The 24,386-nt window shown below is 36.5% G+C and overlaps 1 protein-coding gene across 1 annotated transcript in view; it reads left to right on the forward strand.

The window, feature by feature from the left end:
* Positions 1-18,307: 18,307 nt before the first annotated feature.
* Positions 18,308-24,386, forward strand: part of LOC140240376 (histone-lysine N-methyltransferase EHMT2-like) — a 75,908-nt gene continuing 69,829 nt past the window's right edge. Inside the window, exon 1 of the mRNA XM_072320146.1 lies at positions 18,308-18,438. Within this exon, the coding sequence (XP_072176247.1) occupies positions 18,406-18,438 (33 nt within the window). The 5' untranslated portion in view covers positions 18,308-18,405. The remainder of the gene's footprint in view (positions 18,439-24,386) is intronic.

Consider the following 24,386-nt stretch of genomic DNA (forward strand, 5'->3'; position numbering starts at 1 on the left):
CTATTGCTTCATACTCGTATGTTTTCATCCAGTTTACAGAAAATGCATGAAAATTGATATGCTGCCCCATCCATTCAAATTTACAGCCTACACAAAACTACCACGTAAACACATGTGCTAAAATGAATACTACAAATAGCACTAGGACACATGCGCACACACACCCTTATACTGGGAGGCATTACTGGGGATGCGCACGATTTAACCCATTCAAAATGAGCAGAGAAATTTGCAAAGATGTTTTCACTGGTCATAGAATGTGTCCCAGCCAAAAGTAGTGTGAAATACATGAAATTGATGTGCAGTGAATATTTCAACATTTATAGTACATTACAAGACAGGTTGCTCTTTTCTAGAGCTAGTTTTACATCTACTTAAGCCAAAGCATTTCTGAACTTGAATAATAGCAAGTAGTATGAGAAAAAGTACAACTACAAAGACCAATAATCTGCTCTGATGAAAAATGTATGCAAATAGGGAAATGAAAATGAAATAATTCTTTATCAGAGAGATACAATGTCTGTATAAATGCACAAAGGAAACAAGATACTGTGTTGATAGCAACCAAAAGAAAGCATTCTTCTGTCGTGTTATGTTCTGTTTTCATTTGGAGAAAACACTGGGTCAGGTCTTCTAAGAGCTGGTAGCATAAAGACAATGCAGTGATATTTTTGCAGCAAGGATTGCACCAAGTGCCCTATGAAGACAGTAGAGGCAGATACTGTAAAACGAGGAATATTTGGGTGCATTTTAATTTCGTGAATTTCGCAAGCACCAAGATTCACGTAATTAAAATGCACGTGAAAGTTCTTGTCTACACTATATGCATGGAATGCCAGTGGCAGTTCGCGAAAATTTAATGCCACAAAAATGGCCATCGGTTCCAATTCGCGAAAAATTCATACCGCGAATATATCGTGTTTTACAGTAGACCTCTAGGAGAGCTATTTTCACTGAAGTCAATATGCTTATCTAAAGGAAGTTGGACAAATCTGTCTTGGGTCATAACTGGCTTAGAAGAGCTATGATATTCCATGAATGTGTTTTTGACTTGGCTTGCATAGAGCAATTTCATCTTGTTATTGCTGGTCAATCATTTTCCAGTACCTCAAAATAAATGTTTTGTGTTTTTTTAGTTGAAAGTGCTCATTTAAAAAAAAAACCACAAACAAACAAACAAACAAACAAACAAACAAAAAACAAGTTCCACACAGCTTTAAGATACTTACCAGACTTTTTCCTAGCAGGTAATGATTGGTGATATTTCATTATCTGACAAGTTCAACTCATAACAGACATAACTAAAAAGGTAAGTTTGTAGAGATTCAATACCTGCATTTAAAATATGAATATTTGATGTCTGACTTGAGCTGAAATAGTTTTTTTTTTTCAATACATGCATACTAATGAAGAGTCGTAAAGGGTTCTAATGAGCTAGCACTTCATACATCAAGGGGCCTTTTTGAAGTTTGTGCCTTTGTTCAAGATTCTATTTCAGGGTTGTATGTCATCAAGCATTTTGTCGGATATTTTAACAATTTTTTTTTCAGCTTTTGGAACCCTTGCATTTGATTGGCTGAGAGCAAATTTGTCATGAAAAATATCTGATAAATGCTTGATGAAATGCCCCTCAGGATAATTATTTACTGCTGGTTTTGCTTGCATTTGAGCAAGTTTATAAACTACACCACTTCAGATTTTACATTTTAATTAACCTTCTTAGTATTAGGATTAAACCTGAATCGATATGTAATGTGTCTTACTGCTAGGTGAGTAGAATCTTTTCTTTTCTTTGATCTAAAGTCTAAGAAGTTATTGTATGCATGTCATAGGCCAGTGATTTAAAATGTTATCACCCTGATTGTAGAAATGAAACTGGGTCACAAAAAGATATAGTTGTTGTATAGCATGCTACTCAGAGAATTCAATTTACATGTAAGTCAAATAGAATGAGAAATCTCTTGAAATGAAGATTTACAATTGATACTTAGACATTCATGAAATAATTCCAAAGTCCAGAAAATCATACAGGCCCAAAATAAAGAGTAATGATTGAATAATTGAATAGATAAATAAATAGATAATGATAGAATTCTAATAACTTACATAGTTATGAAATGTAATCACCTTCACATTCAAATTTATACTGAAGATGCTATGTGTATAGCAGATTTGGGTTAACAGATCTGTGTGTTCAATGAGGATACTTTTTTTTTGGCATGCATTCAAATCTGGTGGTAGCCATCTTGGAAATTTGAACAGATAAATTTAATCATGGAAGTCTACTAGAAAGAAGAAGGTGGGCCATAGGTGTTGCAAGAGTTGCTTTTTAAGTCAGGACTAAGGTTACAACATTGTATGGCCTACTGCATTCACATGCATTTTATCAGCACTGTGTATTCTTATGAAGTAGGTCCTACATATTTTGTTCTGTTAGCAGCGAGTAGATGTTAAAATTATCAATCGCTTCCCAGGCCCATACCACGACTTTACTACACAACCAGTCTATCTTGGTACTGATGATACTATCACATCAGATGGTTTGGGAACATGGTTGGTTTACATTTAGAGAAACTGTCAGTTTCATGCATTTGTTTTCTCTAATATCCAACCAGTATTTGCTTTAGCCACAGTCCTGAACTCGAATACATACATACACATTGTATTGTAGGGCAGACTTCTGTGTACGTGTGTGTAAGAGTCTAAGTGACCTAGTGATATGCATGTAAAACCTGTGTGTCAGCACACACACACACTCAAGAGACATGTACACACACATACAACACCCTTGTACTGATACACAGCGTTAGTCAGTGGGATGGGTACCATGACCCATGAGCATGGTGTGGAGAGCCTCTGTTGCCAATTTGCAGATCTAATCACTACTCTTATTTGTCTACAGGAGTGCAGGGATCCCCATGTAGCTTGTAAAGTAGGCTGATAACCATAATAATAGCAATAACCTGTATTACATGATCATCAAACGACTTGGTCATGAACTACTATTATCTGGATGAGCATCAGTTCCTGCACTGCAGAGTACTTGCAAAAAAAGAAAAAGAAAAGAAAGTTCCTGCTAATGCTAGTCTACAGGAGTGTATGCACCCCATAGAGACATGCTCTAGCTTAATTACAATAGAGATTGAGAAGACAATTTTTAGACTTGAATGTGGTAGACATAGGCCTACATTCAGTGGTGGTTGGATGTGAAGATTAAGTTAACCATGGTGAATATCCTTTCTGCTCGTGTTGTTGATCACATATATTACTTTAAATCATAATAGCCAGCGAGTCAGAAACCCTTCATAAAAACTATGTGGTATATAGAAAGAACTCCTTTGAACCATGTGTCTCAGTGTTACCTATGCAGTGTTTACTGTAAAACGTAAAACACAATACTTTTGCAGCATGAAATGTTCGCAAATTGGAGCCGACGGCCTTTTTTGCAGCATGAAATTTTTGCAAGTTGCCTCTAACATTCAAAGCGTGTAGTGTAGACAAGAACTTTCACATGCATTTTAATTTTGCATATCTTGGCTCTCGCGAAATTAAAATGCATGTGAACATTCCTCCTTTTACAGTAATCGATAGCTTCAATTGCGAAGCTACACATTGAGTTTGTAAAAAGAGACCCTAATTTGCTTGTTCCAAGGTGTGCTTAAAGGACAAGTTCACCTTCATTAACATAAGGATCGAGAGAATGTAGCAAGATTAGTAGAACACATCATTGAAAGTTTGAGGAAATATCAGATGGCATCAGATTTAAGATAAATAATTATGTTGTTCAGACAGAAGAAGAAAAATCGGACAATCCGTTCAAAAGTTATGAATTTTTGAAGTTTTTGTGCAGTCACCGCTGGATGAGAAGACTACTGCAGTGTATGATGTCACATGCGTACAACAATGTAAGGAAAATATAAAGAGAATTTCACAAAATTTCATATTTTGAAAAAAAGTACACATTCCCTTGACTGGTTACTGACATATGTTATGGGTAATATTATTCCCATTGCCTTTAGAAAGAGGCAAGTTAGTGCTCTTTTATTATGCGAAAGAAGTGAAAATATGTTGAATTTTCTTTACATTTTCTTTATACTGTTGTACTCATATGACATCACGAGCCTTAGTAGTCTCCTCATCCAGCGGTTCCAACACAAAAGTTTTAAAAATTCATAACTTTTGCATCGATTGTCAAATTTTCCTCAAACTTTCACTGATGTGTTCTACTAATATTGCTGCATTCTCTTAATCCTTATGTTAATGAAGGTGAACTTGTCCTTTAATGCATACCCCTGTTATCAAATATTACATGTATTGATAATGCTGAGTTTCATATTCATGTCTCATCAATGCATTATTCACATTGTAGAAGCAGGTAATGCACACAACGACCATTACATCTACAATAAATACCTGGCAGAGCATATTAATGAGGATAAGGTGAACAGAGAAAGAACTGAGAAGAGATACTATCCGTGCCTATCTCCAGATTTGATATTAAAGGGAAGGTAAACCCAAAAATCAATGTGGATTGAGTGAAAGCAGCAATATTAGTAGAACACATCAGTGAAAGTTTGAGGAAAATCGGACAATCGATGCAAAAGTTATGAATTTTTAAAGTTTTGGTGTTGGAACCGCTGGATGAGGAGACTACTAGAGGATATGACGTATGAGTGGACAACAATACAAAGAAAATATAAAGGAAATTCAACAAAAATTCACTTTTCTAGAATTATGAAAGAGCAATGGACCAACCTCTTTTAGAAAGCAGGGGGAATAATTGCTACCCCTAACATATGTCAATATCAAGTTGATGGAATTTGTAATTTTCATGAAAAATGGATTTTTGTAGAATTTTCTTTATATTTTCTTGGTATTGTTGTCCACTCATACGTCATAACCTCTAGTAGTCTCCTCGTCCAGCGGTTCCAACACCAACACTTTGAAAATTCATAACTTTTGCATCGATTGTCCGATTTTCCTCAAACTTTCACTGATGTGTTCTACTAATGTTGCTGCTTTCACTCAATCCACATTGCTCTTTGGGTTTACCTTCCCTTTAATATTAAAGATACGTGATAAAGCTTTGTTTGCATTACATGATCTACAGCAGATGTATACCGCCTTTTAGGGAAGTCAGAGAAATATATCTACATACTGGCAACATTAGTGGAGTATTGTGAATGTTGTGCAGCCAGAGGGAGAGTCCATCCTGATACATCCTTATGTATATTATTTTGTACACAGAAACCTAGTACCAATTTTTATTTTCTTTGGGCCTTTTCTTGATATTTGATTGAGTAATACAAATTTTGCATGCCTTCCTGACTGAATAATTCCTGTCTGAGCTTGAATATTTGAGAAAAATTTGCCCATATTTGTTTTTTATCATTTCTATGACTGAAACTTTGAATAATCAGTGTTTATTTACGTCAATGTGGGACAATTTGTCAATCAGTCGCAACGTGAAAGTAGTCAAATTGTATTTACGAAACGAATGGATAGATGCTCAACATGTAGATCACACAGAAATGCTATTTTGACTTTCTTTGAAATTTACAAAATAAATTGTTTCTCTCTTCATGTTTCTATTTTTTTTTTTCTCAAAATTGCTTGATTTTGATACTTCTGATATTTCTGTTTTCATACAAAGCAGCATAGTATCAGGGTGGTCTTTTCTTTTAACCTTTTCATCAACATTGGCAACCTGTTTGTGTTCAGTGTTAACCCATTGAAGAGGAGTCCCGAGTATACTCGAGCAAGTGTCTATGGGAAATGCGTGTTGCAGCAGAATCACCCCATCCTTAACGGGTTAATGGCAGTGTTAAACTAATATTTCCAGTTCCAAAAATATGAGCTGCATAGTGTTAAATGCTACCAGTTTCACCGACACTGCAAAATATAAGATGATGAAATTTTTGTAGTGAAAAGTGATTGCTAAATGCTTGGAGAAAAGTGAGAGGTCTCTGAACAGATTTACCAAGATTAGTCAGTTGTGTTCAAATGATATTTCTCATCAGTAGTATTAGCGTTATGATAGCATAACATGTATGATTGTTCGTAGCTGGCTACATGAGTACTAACAGCATGTTTTTCCAAACATTTGTTGTTGTTGTTGTTGCTTGGATGTTTTCAATCCATTTGAACATCATTTTATGGCTCAGTCAGCAAGGTTTGACAGTTTGTTTAGTTATTGGTTTTTTTTTTTTATTTAAACACATTTCCAGGATTGAACCCACTAGTTACAATATAGCTGTCTCAAAAGGGTTAAAGGGAAGTTTGTGTCAAATTTTGCCGCATGAGGGAAGTTGCTCCAAGTAATGGAAGTGTAAAAGGAACCCAAAATAAGAGCCATGTTAGCAATATTCATCAGAGAATACTGTCCATGGTATGTAGAGTTGGAATGTGCTGACATTTGTGATGTTTTCATCATGAAAGAAGATTCTGAAACATATAGGACAAGTATGTAACGATCAGAGGTCAACCACTTGACCCAAACACAGACAACAATACAAAGAGAGTGTCTGCTGTGAAAGGCATTCTGAATAACAGACCAGCTTACTAATACATGGCTCGGCTGCCAAAATTTGGCAATAATTTGGCAATTTAATATCCTTCAGTCGCCATGAGGCTCCATGGAAACTTCGATTTCTCTTCATGTCCAGACAAAAGAATACAAAAACCTTCGTGATTCAGGTATTGCTTAGCCCTATTGCGTCAAATGTAATGCTTACTGTATGTATTAAAAGTCACCCTGATTTTAATGTGGGAATGTTGGCAATACTGGTGTTGATGCCTTACACATACTACCTTTGTGACAATTTAACTTTGACTTTTTCTGACGGCCAGAAATCTTGCCGAGGCTCCCGTGAGGCTTGCCCAACAGTGCATGCAAAGTGCATTCTAAGTATTACATGCATGAGTACGTCCAGGTGGGCGGAGTAGCTTTTACTAGGTCCCTCAAGGAAAATAAATTTGAATACACTTGTAAATCGGAGAGCACGTCACGAGACTGACACCCACTAGTCATACAGCTCACAAGTCATTCAGCCCATGGGTTATACAGCTCATGAGTCATACAGCCCACAAGTTCAACACTAGGCAAACAAGGCCCACGAAACAGACACATTAACCCGTTGAGGATGGACTGATTTTGCTACAACACGCATTTTCCATTGACACCTGCCCGAGTATACTCGGGACTCGTCCTCAACGGGTTAAAGTGCTGTGTTGTATCTGTCGAACTCGTGAGCTGTTTTTGCCTAATGTCGAACTCGTTGGCTTTATTTGCCTAGTGTTGAACTCATGGATTGTGTGACTCATGAGCTGTGTGACTCACATGGATCTGTTTTCAATGTCGAACTTGTGGGCTGTATGACTCGTGGGATGACCCCGTAAATTGGCCCATACATAAATCGGTGAAGTGCATGTGCCAAGTTTTGACATATACTTACATGCCACCACAACAGTGAGGACAAACATGTCTGAAAATGTCAGAACTGGTCATGTGACAGAATATGCTGATGCTTTACAATTTTCTGGAAAGAAACAAATACATGTATCAGCAAAAATGAATAGCTGTAGAAATGAGAAACTTAACCTACTTACAAGAAGCTTGTAGAATGTAGACTCCAGAGTAATGATTTTAAGAGTTTGTTACAACAGGCTAATGATGAAAAATAATAAAACATACGAGAATGGTTCATAATGTTGATAATGTAAATATTAAGTTATGTAATGCACACACAAAAATTAATGAGCTCATAATTAGATCTAATTAAGGTAACAAAGCTAAAAAAACAATTAACTTGGTCATACAAATTTGGTTACGCAAATAAGACTTCATTGTGAGTACACAAAGATATTTCAAATGATTTTAAAATGTGATTCTGATACCTTGGCTTTGAGATTTTGCGTAAAAGGAATTAGGAGAACTTGAGTGAATCGGAACAGACTCGGAACTACAATAACAGGTCTGTGGAAGTAATTGTCTTAAAGCAAGAACAGTACAAACAGGGAAAAGTGATAACATCCACTTTGTCATAACATCCACTTTGTCATATAGGGCAAGTATAAATATCACTGTATAACAAACAAAGAAATTATGCTATTAAAAGCAGGTCACCAGTATTCAATTTAAACATAAATATAGGCTTGACACTAGCTTCTTTCCTTTGTGTCTAGTTTGGGCCTTAAAACTTCCCAAATTTCTTTCTTTTCTTTTCTTTTCTTCTTTTGATTTTTGGTGGCCTTTCAGTGAAATTTGATCCCCCCCCCCAAAAAAAAAAGGAAAACATAAAAGAATTCAATCAAGTCATGAAAAAATATATGAACAGTAATGATTTGATAGAATATCCAATGATTGAATTTAGGCATTGTAAACTAATTTTCCATGACACGAAAATATTCATGAAATGATTTAATTTATTACCATAGGGGTATACGTAGCTCTCTCACATGATAGGTAAATTTGCCTGTGAAAAGAAAAAAAAAAAAGTTACAAAACAAATTTTAGCCATAAATAGCCTTTGTTTAGCCATGAAAACTATTAATAGATCTGGCCACCCTGATTGTCTCAACTAGCTGAAATGCATACAGTTATGGAGCACTCAATCAGCCGTGAAGTATTGTTTACCATTCTTCTGGATTAGAAGAAAATAAAAACAATATACACACAAGTTTTTCGTGACCCAATTGGGCCACCAAAACGTATGATTTCTTCAGAAGTTGTGGCCTGACATCTTTTTTTCTGGTAGCCCCAGTCCACCGGGCCACTTGGCCACCACTACTGATGAACCTTGCATAGATTATCCATTGTGATACAATTAATAAAACTTATGCAAGTCTGAAATGTTTTAACAATTTACCAGAAACAGTTTATTTGAATGATCTAGGAAATGTGCATGATTGATTATCTGCATGGCCTTTTTGTGAATAAAAAAATAAATAAAAAGACATTTTGGTTTTGAAACGATTTCCTCAGGCCAATATTCCATAATTCAAGTAAGGTTATAATAGAGTTATGATACAGAGAGTGCAACGTTGTTGTGGGGAAAGGGTATAATTTCAATTTATGAATTACCGCAGCATTCTTAGATAATAATTACAAGTACTTATGTACCGATTGGTAATCAACATTATCAAATTAGTCGTGTAATGTTGAATTTCGGCTAAGAGTTTCAAAACTCAATAATGGTACACATTGTTAATTTTCATACGAGTCATATGACATCCAGAATCTGATGCAACATTAATTTGCCCCAACAGTGGTTAGTGATCATTCCTCAAATAGGCAATACAGCTTTGCACAGATCAATATAATCAGCACCATGCATATTGTGTGCTTTGTTGCATGTGCAGTAGACCCCATTGTGTGTAATAGGAACTGGAGAAGGTTGTGCTCTCACACACACATACTATCTTTCTCTCTGACTGCAATGAACATGCAATGTGCATAATAAATGTGCTTATAGAGACCAAAAGGTTGTAGCCTTGTAGTAGGAGCTGACTATCAAATGACCGTGTGCTCATTTCTATAGATTATAAATGTTTTGTTTGTATATTTGTTTGTTCTCTGTTTGTTTGTTTTTTCTTTGTTTATTCTTTTGGGGGTGTCACTTCATATAGCATGCACATATGGACTGCTTGAAATTTGATTATTTGTATGAATGTGTATTTGCAAATGCCTTCAAATGAGAACTGATGTCAAAACTGCATCTTCAGGCCAGTTGTTAATGCGCTCAGACATTGCATTCCCTCATGCAAAAATGCACGCTTTGAATGCCTGACTAGGCATCCTCATTGGTATAATTGGAACCTTCATATGTATTCACCTGCCCTAGTTCAGGTTCATGGGATCCACAGTGTCACCATGGTAAAATGTCGCTGTGATACTGTTCCATTGAAGGGGTGTTTGTGTGAAGTGTTTGTGTATAAAAATGTATTTAATATAGAATGTGTAGTGGAAATCCTTGTTATCCTATTGGTTGAGAGCTGTGTTTTCATTTTTACTGGTCGCATACTAACTGAAATTTAGCCAAAATCCACTCATCTTCGTGGGTTAGGCATTCCATAGTTAGTGTAAGACATGATATATTCGCGACATGAATTTCTTGCGAATTGGAGCTGACGGCCTTTTTTGCGGCATGAAATTTTTGCGAACTGCCACTGGCGTTCAATACATATAGTTTAGACAAGAACTTTCGCGTGCTTTTTAATTTTGTGAATCTTGGCGCTAGCGAAATTCCCGAAATTAAAATGCACGCAAACATTCCTCGTTTTACAGTACCTTATGCTCACAATTATGTCTGATGCACTTAGACCTGTGCATCATTTGTATATTGGGTTCCAATTACAACTGCAGCTACTTTGTGTGACTGTGAATATCGCAGTGTAGACCCTGTTACAAAATTTGTGTGTGTGTTTTTGACATAGCCCCATGGAAGAAAGATGATTTGGAGATAAATCATGCCTGAAGATTAACCTGTTGAGGACGGACTGATTTTGCTACAACACGCATTTCCCTTAGACACTTGCCCGAGTATACTCGGGACTCATCCTCAACGGGTTAAGACAAGAAAACAAATCCCCCCCGCAGCATTTGGCAATTCATAGCAAGTAGTTTTCTACAGAAAGTTGCCAGAGCTAGACCATGTTTTGAGAATGCTTTAAAGACTATAATGGTTATAACATGGATTTAAGTATGTTGGACTACGCCTTGTGATTGAATTCTATTTCCTCCCATTTCACCTCCCAAAACTCTGATCCTGAAGCTACAGTGTATTGCTGTCTGTGGTTGATCTTCAAGTGTATGTGTTACATGTGTTTATTAACAACCATCTTGACATATCATGGGAACTTTATTCCATGCCTTGTTCCCTAAAATTTACACAGGATTTCAAATGCAGCGAATGGATTACTAATTGTAATGTGTGTTTTTTATTTGTCATGAAGATTTATCATAGATAGATGGAGTTAGGATGAATTCAAGACTGGAACCAAGGCATGAGTTTACGTAGCACACTGATTGAACAAGAGGAAATACACACATGACCTTTTGACCCTTATCAGTCGGTCACATTACATAGTGCTCTCTGTGGATCTACATGTGTATGTAGTTTACACAGAAAGACTGATGTATCATCTGTCATACAAGCTTTATTTATTTTTGTGTGGCTGGAAATGTTGACAATTAACAGAACAAGAAAATAAGACACTTCACCAGTTGACCATTAGCCAACTAACATTACTTTGCAGTGCTCAATATCTTCATGTTGTGCATAAAATTCCCTTTTTTAGTTCACTCAAAAAGGGCCAAAATATAATTTTTTCCTCAATTTGTATTCATTAGTAGTGATCTTACACAGCTAAACGCACCTTTACCCTGTACGGACTGTAACCCCGGCGCGGGGCGCTGTAACCAGTAACAGCGCCCCAACGACTTGTATGCAATTTAGTGAAGTAATCAAGTGCACTGCAATGCTTAATTCAGTAAACAACTCATCGTTCAAAACGGCACTTGGATTCGCAACGAAAAGCCACATGTCGTAATACCATATTGTTGAATATTATAGGCAACTATGTATCCCTTACCATTACTTCCGAGAACAAGATTAATCGTCAGCATCTTTGAGACCATCTCCCTGAGATGCGAATCACCATTTTGAACATATCACGTTAATAAAATGATCTGCACATGCGTGAATGAATACTCATTTCAGTTCTCAGCTAGCCGTCCTGTTTTTTTTTTTTTTTCCACACGCATACATTGTGTATTATAATATGTGCTACGTTTTATCCATGCGCTGTGTAAGTTGTACTATGATACGAAGTGCGGAAGGACTAAAACCTTGGATAAAATCTTTTACTGGGCTCTTAAAACAGATCGTATTGTAAATTGATTTCCACGCCTCTGATTGTATAAAGTATCTTATCTAATAGTATGACTTCAAATTTCAGTGTAAAACCCTGTATTTTGGTCTCTGGTCACCAAAATACTAAGCCATATCAGGTGGTACATCAATAGCCATAGGGCTGCAATGCAACCCCAACTCGGTACGGGTCGGGGTCGCTGGTGCGGTTATATGGACTGTAGACAAAATGCACTACACAGACATACACACACAAAAACAAAAGTCTACTTGCACATTCCAAGTCCAGCAGCTGCTACCATTAATCGGGACTTGGATGAAATTACGAGAATACTGTTTCAGTGGCACAATATCATAACATCATTCATTAGGTAGGTTATTTATAACATTGACAGCACACGTCAAACACATTTTAACATCAAAAGCAATATGAAAGCATGTCTTTAGTAAAAACATACATGCATGTGAGTATGTAGGCCTACTGTGGGGTCCATATAGTGGTATTCAAGTGTGTGCAAGTTCCAGCATGCTGTGTTAACAGTGTAGGCCCATGCACCGAAGTTGTGTTATCCCAAATGTCTTTCCAAGTAAGATCACAATAGTTGCTTAAATACACTTGTTAGCATTGCTTTGATGTTGAAATATCTGTGCTACATGGTCCTACTTACTACCAGTGTTTCATACATGGTTAAAAAAAAAAAAATATGCAAGAAACAATTGCAGTTGAAAACTAAAGGTAAAACATAGTTTCCATACACCTGCAAAATCTGTAGATTTTTGCTGGAAACGGACACGTATTCAGAAAAGAAAAATATGTGGAATAATGCTGCAATAACATGATTTCAAAAAATTGTTTGATAACAACGAAAATATGAAATATTACCATAAAATGTTCACAGAAAGTACTGCAATCTTATAGCATATCCGATCATGGTTGCTACATAAATTTTTGATAGTCAACAAATTGGTCCAGGATAGCAGTATCTGCATAGTTATGGCGTGAGAGTGATTTGCATGCAGCTTGTTGGGAAATGTGATTCCAGGGGCTTGATCAATACTGTAAAAGTGGATATTTTTGCGTGACTAATTTTTCGCGCTTGGCCGTGTAAGAAGACTTTCACATGTTTTTAATTCCGCGGGATCAAGACATCAAGTACTGGAACATATGGCACGCAAAAATATTTGCGTGCTTTTATTTTCGTGCTAGCTTCTGGTTGCGCGAAATGCACGAAAATTTCAACACCGTGAAAATTTCCACTTGTACAGTAATCTGATAACATTCTACCTATAACCCACTACAGAATAGGGAGGGCTCTTTAGGAATAAAATTTGTGTTCTACAGTCGCTAAATAGCTTTACACTTTTGATTCCAAAAATACTACAAAGCAATGCATTGTCCTGGCAAATTGCATGATCAGACAAGTTTCTGGGATGACCATTTTGATATACTGTTTATGCCATATAATTTAAAATTGATGAATTGATCAGGACTTCCAGACAATTATGGAGGGGTTAAATTTTTTATCGTGCATTACAGCCATCAACAGAGAAATTTACGTATGCACTTCGTATTTATGTTAGGGTCAGACTTGATGTTTTTGTGTAATGTTAATTCACAAAAGCACCTGACTCGCAAAATTTATGAAAATAAAACCCCAAAGTAAATTCCAAGTTGTAGGCGATAAAATTTGGTCCCTTCTGCAAACTGGTTTGCTTTAACATACACATATTAAAAAAAAAAATCAAATTTTAATATAACACTCATTTTTGCCATACATTGCATGCTAGAGTATTAAAATGCAATTTTGAAAGTAAATTATGGTTGCATAGCATGGTGATTTTTGTCATTGAACATACTGAAATATGACAGCTTTATATTCAAAACTTTGAGTGCTTGAGTGTTTTTGCATTTATTCTAATATTATTAGCAGTGCAGTTGGCAAAGTGTGACAGAATTGAGCTACCACGGCTTTTATAAGAAGTGTCTTAACAGGTCAAAGGTCTTACTCCAATGGCATCTTGTAAGAGAGTGCAGCTGGATGACTCCCATCATTGTATCATTGTCAGTTTGGAATATTTTATCAAAAATGGACTGGAAGGGTATACATTTCTAGAGAGCATGTGGGACAATTTTAATTTACTTCTGTGTCATGAATGGTTTTATATTTTTATTTTGTGTGAAAAGGTAAAATGTTTCTCCCCTTTGCTGAATGAAATTTTCTACTGAAAATGCAGTGCTACACCAAGAACAAACTTAATGGCCCAAATTCACAAAGGTGGTAGAATTTTGGTCCATGGTTTAAACCATGGACAAAGACTGGTTTTGTATGGGGTGCCAAGTGTGGCATGGCCTATTTTGTTACAAAATCAGTCATTTCGTGGACGAAATGATTTCGTGATGAAATAGGCCATGCGACACTTAGTGCGCCATACAAAACTACGATCTTTGTAACACCTTCGTGAATTCGGGCTGATGAATTTAATGAAATAGAACAGACGGTAGTTTCTTCACCCACTGAGGACGAGTCCCGAGTAAACTTGGGCAAGTGTCTGTGAGAAATGCATGTTGAAGCAGAATCAGCCCTTCCTCAATGGGTTAAAACCAGATATTTGATAAGAAAATTATGAGATTTTAGATATCTGCATGTTTTTATGAAGTGATATTTGTTGCTACCACTGGTGCATAAATTAGAATACTGTACAAGCTGAAATTTTTGCAATACAAGACATATTTTCGCAAACTGTCACTTGTTTGACAATATAGCATGTTTTTGTGCCTCCACCCCAAGGGTGCCGGAGGCATTATTCATTTTGTGGTTTCGAGGGTCTAGTGATGGTTCTTTCACCATTCACAAAGCAAATAAGAATAAGTTGCGATAATATTTTGTAACTACAAGACAAGCAACTGCTGAACTGTGAGCCGCTTCCAGTGTACTGTGAGCCGCTTCCAATGTCCTGCTCATAAAGGGTTTTGGTGCTGTAAACGGCAGCCGTTTTCACACAAGTTCTATGAAAATCCACGCTTGAGAATTTACCCCAAATTTTTCTCAAGTTATTTAGGTATGGCAGACCTTCAAAAAATGTGTGCCCAATCAATAATGCAGTTCAGGAGCTGCCTCCGACAGCAGGTCACGCATGGTAGGTGTGCTAATTTTGTGCAGCCAATTCACATTTAATATCAAATAATGTGTTAATCTTGCGAAATAATCATCCCATTTTTTCAAAATTTCCCCCCAGTTTGCCTCAAGATAACTTTTCGCTCAAATATTTCAATTACTTTGAATTCACATCATTTAGCACACTATTTTGTGTTCGAGTTAATTGCCCAGAATTTCCTGAATCCAAAATGCGCAATATTTTGAAACATCATGTTTACATGAAAAGGCCTCATGGTTATGCTACCATTGTGCAGTATACATACATATACTCTATAGTACCCAAACTGCAAGATGAGATTGATCTCTGTGATTCTTACTTAGACCCCGTTTACAGTGAGTGAAAGGGCCAGGCTCGGCTGCGGCCGAGCCCAGCCTATCACTATAAACGCGCAAAAGGCCAAGTGCGGTACCAAAATCGGCCGCGCATTTGGCCAAGCTCTGGAATGCCACAAATGAGGCCGGGCTCAGCCGGGGCTCAGCCCGGGCTCGGCCCAGCCCTGCATTGTAAATGGGGTCATAGAGATCAGTGGTGTAGGCAGGAGGGCAGAAGATCCCTCTTTGCCGAGGGTGGTTGTCACATGACCAAAGGCAGTCAGTTATGATGAAATGCCTACTCAAAACGTCATCATGTTTGGAATAAAGAAAGCGAATGTTTTTCTTATAGAAACATTTCACGTGTGTACACTGTCCTCAACAGCAGTCAATGATGGGATTCACATGTATGCAAATTAGCAGGCTATAAGTCTCGAGATTTGCATGGTGAGTGCAATCTCGAGATTTTTGCACGTGCGGACACAAAAATCGCTCCAATTAGTGCTATTAGCATCTCAATGCTAATCCACAGAAATCTTGCGCTTATTTCAGAATTAGTACACTAATTTGCCCCATGGTGACTATGTGAATGCTGGACCAAACAAACTTGGGATTTTATATCCCATAATTCAAACGGCACAACACAACAGCATGTACAAGTGCCACATCATTGTTCAGTGCAAGAGCAATAGGTTTATTGATTGGCAATAAGTGGGCTATTTCTGTCCATGTGAATGGTCACAGAAAATCAAGAGGTTTGGAGCATGAGTGTTTTCCCAATGTTTCTAACCGCGTGAACACTTAATACAAAATCAAGATTTTGAACACAATCATCATCCTGCTAATTTGCACGTGTCAATGCAGCTCATGTCCCCTCTGTCTCCCATTTCAAAGGTTTCCTGTCCATGAAAAAGACCATTTATACATTGATAAACCAAGGAGGTATGAGATACCTCCTTGGATAAACTAGAGAAGCATTCTGATAGTGCAGACTTCAGCCAAGCGGCTACTTTCCACCGATGAACTTGCTCTTCCATAGAGATCAGTGATTTCCACACATATGTATGCATGCTGAAAAATCACCTGATTTCCCAATATAGTAGCCTTTGTTACGTCATACAAAACCCTCAGCTGGGCAGCGTGCCTCGCCCTAGCAGAAACTAGAGCATGCACTTTAGTGCGTGTTTGAAAACCTAAAAACTGCGCCGCTTGAACTCCCAAGTTCATTGACCCTACCTGCCAAAATATCAAAAATCCTTTATAACATCCATTAAAATTTCAGGATCACTACCAAAATGTTATAATCTGTTCCTTGTCTCATTCTCAACCTTTCCTGCAAGTTTCATCCAAATCTGTGTACAACTTCTAAGTTATTTTGCATGTATACAAACAAACAAACAAACAAACAGGCCAATAATAATGGTAATGAAAACATAACCTCCACCCATGGCAGAGGTAATAACAGTACCGGTATTTGTTCTTTGTCTGTTTTTTTAAGATATGTGCAAGTGACTGCTGCTCCCAATTACGAGGAATGTTTTGCATAAAGCATCAAAGTGCGTTTCAGATGCGGTTATTATGTAGACCAGATGCATACGTCCATTCATAAGACTTGATCCATGAATACTATTATTGCTGTGTAAGTAGTAATTTTGATACTGATGATTACTGTAATACGAGGTTAACTTTTATTTTTTACATATAGGTGAAATTTCATAACTTTAAGATATTTAACAAAAATATGCTGCCTCCAAGTAAGAGTAGATTTTGATTTAATGTGCATGATATTTAGAAAAACACACACACAGTGACATCACTGAGAAGCAAAATGGTGGACAGATGTAAATATATATACGTTCACTGTCCATAGGAAGTTAATCTGTATAATACATGTACACTCCAATGCAAGTAGATTTAGGGTACTGGTTTAAATTGTTACTACTGAACTCTTACATGATAGGATGACATTGAAATGCCTTTTGAAATGGTTTCTTTTTTCTCACCCACACATGTTTCTGTCCTTGGATAAGGAAATTGCTGGTTTATATGTCTCCGTGCACTCCAGTGTAGTAAAATAATATGAATTGATATCATGTTTATATGAAATACACAAGGAGAATTCAGTAGATGCTATTGAATAAGGGTATAATTACTGTGAAATGTTACATCCCTAATCATATGTCATGGAATGTTTTGCATATTTGATTACATCTACCATGGTTTTGACAATTGACTTCCCGTTGGAAGGATGGTGTACGTACTAACAAATTTGGTCTCCATGCTGTTACCCTTGTATTTTAGGAGATCTAGAAGTTTCTCATGTGTGCATAGAATATGAGCTGATAGTGCATGAGTATCAACATACAGTGACTACATAATTTCTCATCTGCGAGCTTCACTTGAATGCAAATTTGGTGAAGAAAGTCCAGATAGTAACCTGTACCCTTCTCAGAGTAGTGATTACATCTCCAAATTGGCAACTTCCTCTGTGCCTTTGTTTGGTGGTTGAGTAGGCAGGGGAAGCCAGCGTTCCTTCACCAACAGAGAGTAGAGTAAAGCCATGTTATGAATGGTGCTCTGTGTGAGTGTGTGCACTGAGAAGAGAGCAACAGAGAATGTGCTTGAATGGGACACACATACACACTTCACTGCACAACCCAGTATGGGCTCTTTTCCTGTGTGTTTGTGTGTGTGTTTGTATCTGTGTGTGTTTGTGTGTGTGGATACACACTGTGCGAGTAGATCCATACATGTGGAAGAAGCTTTTGTGAAGAAGTCCCGCCAGGCTTGAGGGGCAATAAGGAAAGAAGGAAAAAAGAGAGAGAGAGAGAGAGAGAGAGAGGTAGAATCGGTGGTAGTAATTTTGTATACCCTGGCCGGCCAGTTAGTAGTCTCATGTGGAGCGTCATGAATGGAACTTGCTCCATGCACTTGGCTGTAAAGTCCAGCTTGTGGTAGTAGAATGTGATCAAGCTCAGCTATCATATGTTGCATAGTGGTGTGTGACTGGTGCTGCTTGCCAGAGTAATCTTGTTTGCCAGCTGTGTTGTTGGTGAAGTTGCAGTATGCGCACTAGGGGAAAGGCTTACCGATATGTGGTATGTATGCAAATTTATGCATGTTAACTCATGACTTTATCATTCAGTATGCAGAAGTGTTACTTCAAAGTACAATTCGTACAAGGTGCCTTCAAGCAAAATAGAGGTCAAATTGAGCAGGCTCATTTTTTTAAGTGTTGCTTAAATTCCATTGGAAGTCAATGGATGAAAAGCAAAAAGGAAATATTTTTTTCCTTCATGTTTATGATAAGGTTTAGTTGAACTTTTTAGGGGTTGTGGATCTCATAAATCAACCCTCGGATATGGGGCATTCAACTGTGTGTATGTGTGTTTGCCCTTTAAAGAAAATAAACACCCGTAACTCATCTTCTCAAATTTCACAATTTTTATGCCAGTGGTAGGTCCTACATGTAGCTTGTAACAACGGACAGTACAAGTGTACACTGTATATGAGCTATATAGCTGTATGTAGCACTAGCTTACATTTTGTTTTAGTAACTGCAGGCATTTGAACCACGCAAAGTCAAACCTACAATGTATCATGAGAAATAACATTTTGCTGCACTAGTGCATGTATACATCAGTATTTGGACTATATCAAAAGAAACATTCTATGTACAGGAAATTAGACTGCTTTTTCAATTCTTAACCACGGCAATACTTAGTGTATTGCATTTTGCCTGTCAATTATGTAGAGAATCATTTTAATTTGCTAAATACATTCTTTTCAACTAACAAAAGCATATTTTACATGTATGCAACATTTAACTACAATATCTCAACACATTCTATCTGGAAATCAGCAGCAATTTATAATGTAGAAGTAGTCCTAAATCAGTTATGCAAATTTATCAATTTTCAGCTTGAAAAAAAAAGAAAAGAAGATATCCTGCTTATTTTGTCTGTGTTTCACACACCCAAACCTGATTCTGAACAAGTGTGCACCTTCGTACATCTCTCTCCCTAATTATATTGTGGAGATGTACAATGTATGTTTACTCAGAATTGATTCATATACTACAAACCATAATGGATTCATGTCTCAATTCACAATGCATAGTTCAAAGGACTGTGCTGTACGAATGGAGCTATATTTCTGTGTTTTGTTTGTTTTGGGGATTGGCCTTGGTTTTAGGAAACAGTTTCTTAGTCACTATGTATACTTGAAATGGCACATATGATATTCTTATACTCACCGCACAAAGTATGCTTAAACCTTAAGCCATGAAATGAAAACATTTTGTGTACTGAACAGGGAAGAATGCTGCTTAAAATTGACAATGAAATAAATATGGATACTTCGAACCTAGTCAAAGAAAGATTTTTTACAAAACAACTTGTAGAATGATTTATTGAAAGCTTTTTATACCATGCTATTTTGTAAAATTCTCTTGTCTGCTTTTGTGGCTACGCTGATTAGTACAGTGCTACCCACATACTGAAACCAATATATACTCACATTTATTGTGAATAGGTGTATATATTTGGAGGAAACAATGAGTTTTCTAGGCCATCTGCGAGAACAAAAACATACATACAACTGTGTTCACGTAAAGTGACCTAAAGTTTTAGGTAATTGTATGGATAGAGTGTGATGATATACATTGTACAGCATTGGGGAATACCAAGTAAGCGTCTGAAAAGCCCATGTCCGGTACTGGTGCAGAAGTTACCACTAAGTTTTGTTCTTTCCTATTTTCTTTACTATGTACCATTCCAGATCACTCCATTTGAAAGCATGAATTGCTAGTCTTAGGGTTTAGTTTCTTTTCTTCTTCTTTTTTGTCTTTTTCATTTTTTTTTCTGTGTAAACCCATCTTTAACAGATGCATGATGAGATATCAAGGTATTGTGCATAGTATCGTATATTCCACATGGATAATATTTCACATATATGGTCATATTGTAGACACTTGTACAAGAGGTTGAAATTTTGATTGAGTATTACAGTGACAGATAGAGAAATAAAGTATTACCCTTATCAGGAAAATGGTGATTTCCTACCCTGGATGCAATATTCAGCGCATTTGCGGTATGGGAAGCAATATTTTTGCTATTTCTTAATTTTGTAAATATTGGTAGCCTTGTGAAATTCATGGACTTAAAAAAAAACACTTATATAATATTGGATGGCCTTGAGATTAATACAAGGAAATATTGGACGAGCTATGCACAAATATTGGACGAGTCGAAGACGAGTCCAATATTTTTCTTAGCGAGTCCAATATTTCCTTGTATTAATCGAAAATAGGACATTCAATATCATCATTATTATCCTACAGAGGATTTTAGCAAAGAATGTTTTCACTTTGGCCTACCCTTTCTGTCTCCGACTCCGAGTGCTGTTCCTACTGTGTAGTGATCCTGACATGGGGTATGGTACATGTACACTCTTCAGTGCAAGTTAATCCACTTCAGTCTCTGATAAAACAGTGATCTATGTATCCAAGGTAGCCGTCCTGTTACTGTTAGACCGAGATCTAGCTAATTTAAACCAGAATTAGATGTATTTGTATCCGAGATCTGAGAAACAATCCACGTCACATCTACCGTAGATCGTGAAAGATCGAATTAGGCTACTACTACCACAACTAGTCCTACTGTGCTGTATATAACGTACTTGTACACACGTACGTACGTACATGTACAGTAACTGTAATATGCATATCGCGCATGCAAATGCAAGCGCAGCGGCGGCGGCCGGCTACTTTATATCGCGCGCGGGCTATCTAGCAGTAGCGCTGAGCATGCAGAGCTGCAGATCAATCGTCGCCTTGCGCCTGCATGCAGAAAAAAAAAATGCAACTTGTTTTCATCAAACCTATATTTAACTTCCTGTTATGAAATTGATATTTTGAAAAATTGTGTGAAAAACAATTTCAACTAATTGATATATGACATTTGTTTGCATAAACACAGAATTTTAGAAGAAACGATATTCTAGTTAATTCGTGATTGACCAATCACAGATGTTTTTACTTCTTATTTCAGGTCATCTCGTATATATCTCAACCAATCACCGTGCAGTTTATAAAAACTTTGGGGAATCCCCCTCTTGCCGTCCAATATTTTAAATATTGGTCGCCTCGGCAAAAAATATTGGTCGAGTTCAACAAACTTTTTAAGTGGGTTGGAGGTTATGAGGTGCGTCGACAAAATAACACTTTTATTTGGGCTCTAAAAATCCTCTGTATGGATAATAATTAAAGATATTTTGCATTTATAGTGTGTTCTTCGTCTCCTGTCTCTGTAAATTGAAGACCATACAGAATAATTATTTCCACATTGCACATGTTGCAGCCCAATTTGAGTCTTTTTTTTTTCAAAGAGTGTATCACCATGTGCAGCCATGAAAATGCACATTGTGTAGTTATCAATTTATATATTTATTTTATTTTCTTTAAAAAAGAGTGTTTCACCTTGTGCAGCCACATACATTGTGTAGTTATCAATTTCTGATATGCTAATTGTTTTACTTTAAAAAAACAAACAAACAGGATAGTCATGTGCAGAGCCCAGAGGCCTGCTTTTTACAAATTTACCCTGTCACAAGTATTACAGACCAGTACACAGTAAACTCATTTGGTTCATAAGAAATAAAAAAAAAAAAAACAAGCATAAATGACGATGTGAAAGCATTATAGATGTGATATCATACTGAGAGAGAGAGAAAAAAAAAGAGATAGTTTGATCTGTACTGATGCAATGTTTGATGTCTCCCTGTTTCAATTCTTTACCGGATTTGCTTAGAAAAGATGAACTGAATCTCTTGTGCTAAAGAATAAATGCATATAAACTTTAGTGTTATACTAAATGTCATATAATTTACAGCCATTTTTTTTTTCCTTAAGCAAATTTGGACTGTTGCGGGTGTGGTGAAATGTATTGTATGTGTATATGTATATAATGTATATGTGTTGCCATGAGAAAATGTATCATTTCTTCCATGATGCAATAGTTATTTCCTATCTTTGCGATGATACATTGCACATATGTGTTCAAGGATGCATCATTTTGGCATTTTGTTGACTTTATGAATGTTGGTAGACTCTCAAAATGTATGATGTACTGTATATCAGGCTCGTATTACGTGGAAAGCAGATATGAGACATGGTGTAAATTACCATACATTCAATATTTGTTATCCATCACCATATGGGTGGAGAAACAACTTTTGCTGCCTTAAGTGGTACTGTTGTACATTTAACAGTGTTTTTTTTAATTGCAGATTTTCACAATATTAAAGTGTTATTTACAAAATTACCTATTTCAAAAAGTATTGCCTCCTGTAGCACAAATGTAGGCCTACTTCATGTTGTAGTCCTACTTCATGTTGTAGTCCAAGGTGGGAAAACAGGGTTTGTTTTTCCCCTCTGCAAAAAGTTTGAAGTTACTCGGGTCTTCCATCACTGGTTCTGAAATTGAAAATCAATCATTCTCAGGATTGACCTACAATTACCAAACGGTGCTTGAAATTGAATGTGATCTAGATGTAGTGCATGTGCATGAGAAAAAAAAAATGTCATGGTACAATGCAATTGTGTATATATATATATATATATATATATATATATATATATATATATATAACTATATATATATACAGGCACCAGAGGTTTGTTTAAAAACCTGCAATTTGGTAGCTCAACCATTTCCTGCCCAATTTCAAAGTCTGCTTGCTTTGAAACGAAAAACTTTGAATAAATACAGATCTCGAGAGTGTGATATCTTAACTATCTCTGTAAAAATTGTATTCTTTAAGGATGTTTGAAATTCAAAACTATCAAGTTCCCCGAAACATACAATCATTGATCTCTGGTTATGACTTCCCCTGCAGTTACATGCAAATTTGTGTAAATGCCTGATCTCTCACACACATGATGATAGCTTAAGCTCCTTGCAAACTCTTGCAGATGAAAAAAAGAAAAAACCTCAGCTTTAGTTCTTCAAAACTTTCTAAAATGTGAGTTAGGGTTCCATGAAAATAACCAACATGAAAATGTTAATCAGTATAATCAATGTGAAGTATTATTTACAAAATATGCAATATAGTTTTATTACAAATTGCTTATAGATTAAGCCATCACCATGACGGTTCATTGAGAAAACTTGTGGGGTTTTTTTTTTGCCAAATTTTTTGTATGGTCTGTTTTGTGATACAATGGAACTGTACACATATTATGTACGCATCAAATGTGATAATTCAACCATTGTTTTTAATCATTCTCCCAGTGTTGAATAGTGGCTTCCATTTCAAAGCCCATGATCATCTTAACTTGTTACAAATGGTGTCTTTCACACTGATTCTGTGACAGTTTATTTGCAAGTGATCAACAGTGGGACATATTATCAGTGAGAAATTTAGGGTGTAGAGGATTTGCAAATATCAAATATCAGGAAATCAATGTTTAACAATGTTATCAAGCCTTTGTGGTGATAAGTCACAGCGTATTAAGTCATTGAAGAGGAGAGTCGCAGTGGTGAAATATGTGAATGCATGCTCTGACATTGGCTACAGACTTGCATCAGTTATGGTCGTTCTTATCCTGTGTCATATATGCATTGTGAGCTTTGTGCCACATGCATTTTTGTTTCTTCTTTATTTACATTTCATCTCTGCTTTCATGAAAGAGAGTACACATATTGTTTAAGTGACAGTGGTAATGACAGACCCCTGCCTTAGGCTCAAGGGTGGAGGCTCCAATGGCAAAGAAGGAGTTTGTTTGCAAAAGAACTTTTTTTTTCTTTATTTAAAAAGAAAAAAAAATAGTGAGTTTGAGCAAATTTAGCAATAGTTTGTAGTACAGCTGTACGTTGATCTTTGAGAACCAGGAGTCGTTCAAAGAGCTCACTGAATAGCTCCATTTAATCCATGAAAGAGATAGAGACTGAAACTTCTTGATGTACTTCACAGAAACACTTAAGTGTTTTCGCTGGAAGTTGCCTCTGTATTCCCCATACATTCTGTACACTACTATCATCACAAT

The sequence above is a fragment of the Diadema setosum genome, chromosome 17 (genome assembly GCF_964275005.1).
Source record: "Diadema setosum chromosome 17, eeDiaSeto1, whole genome shotgun sequence".
Lineage (NCBI taxonomy): Eukaryota > Metazoa > Echinodermata > Echinoidea > Diadematoida > Diadematidae > Diadema > Diadema setosum.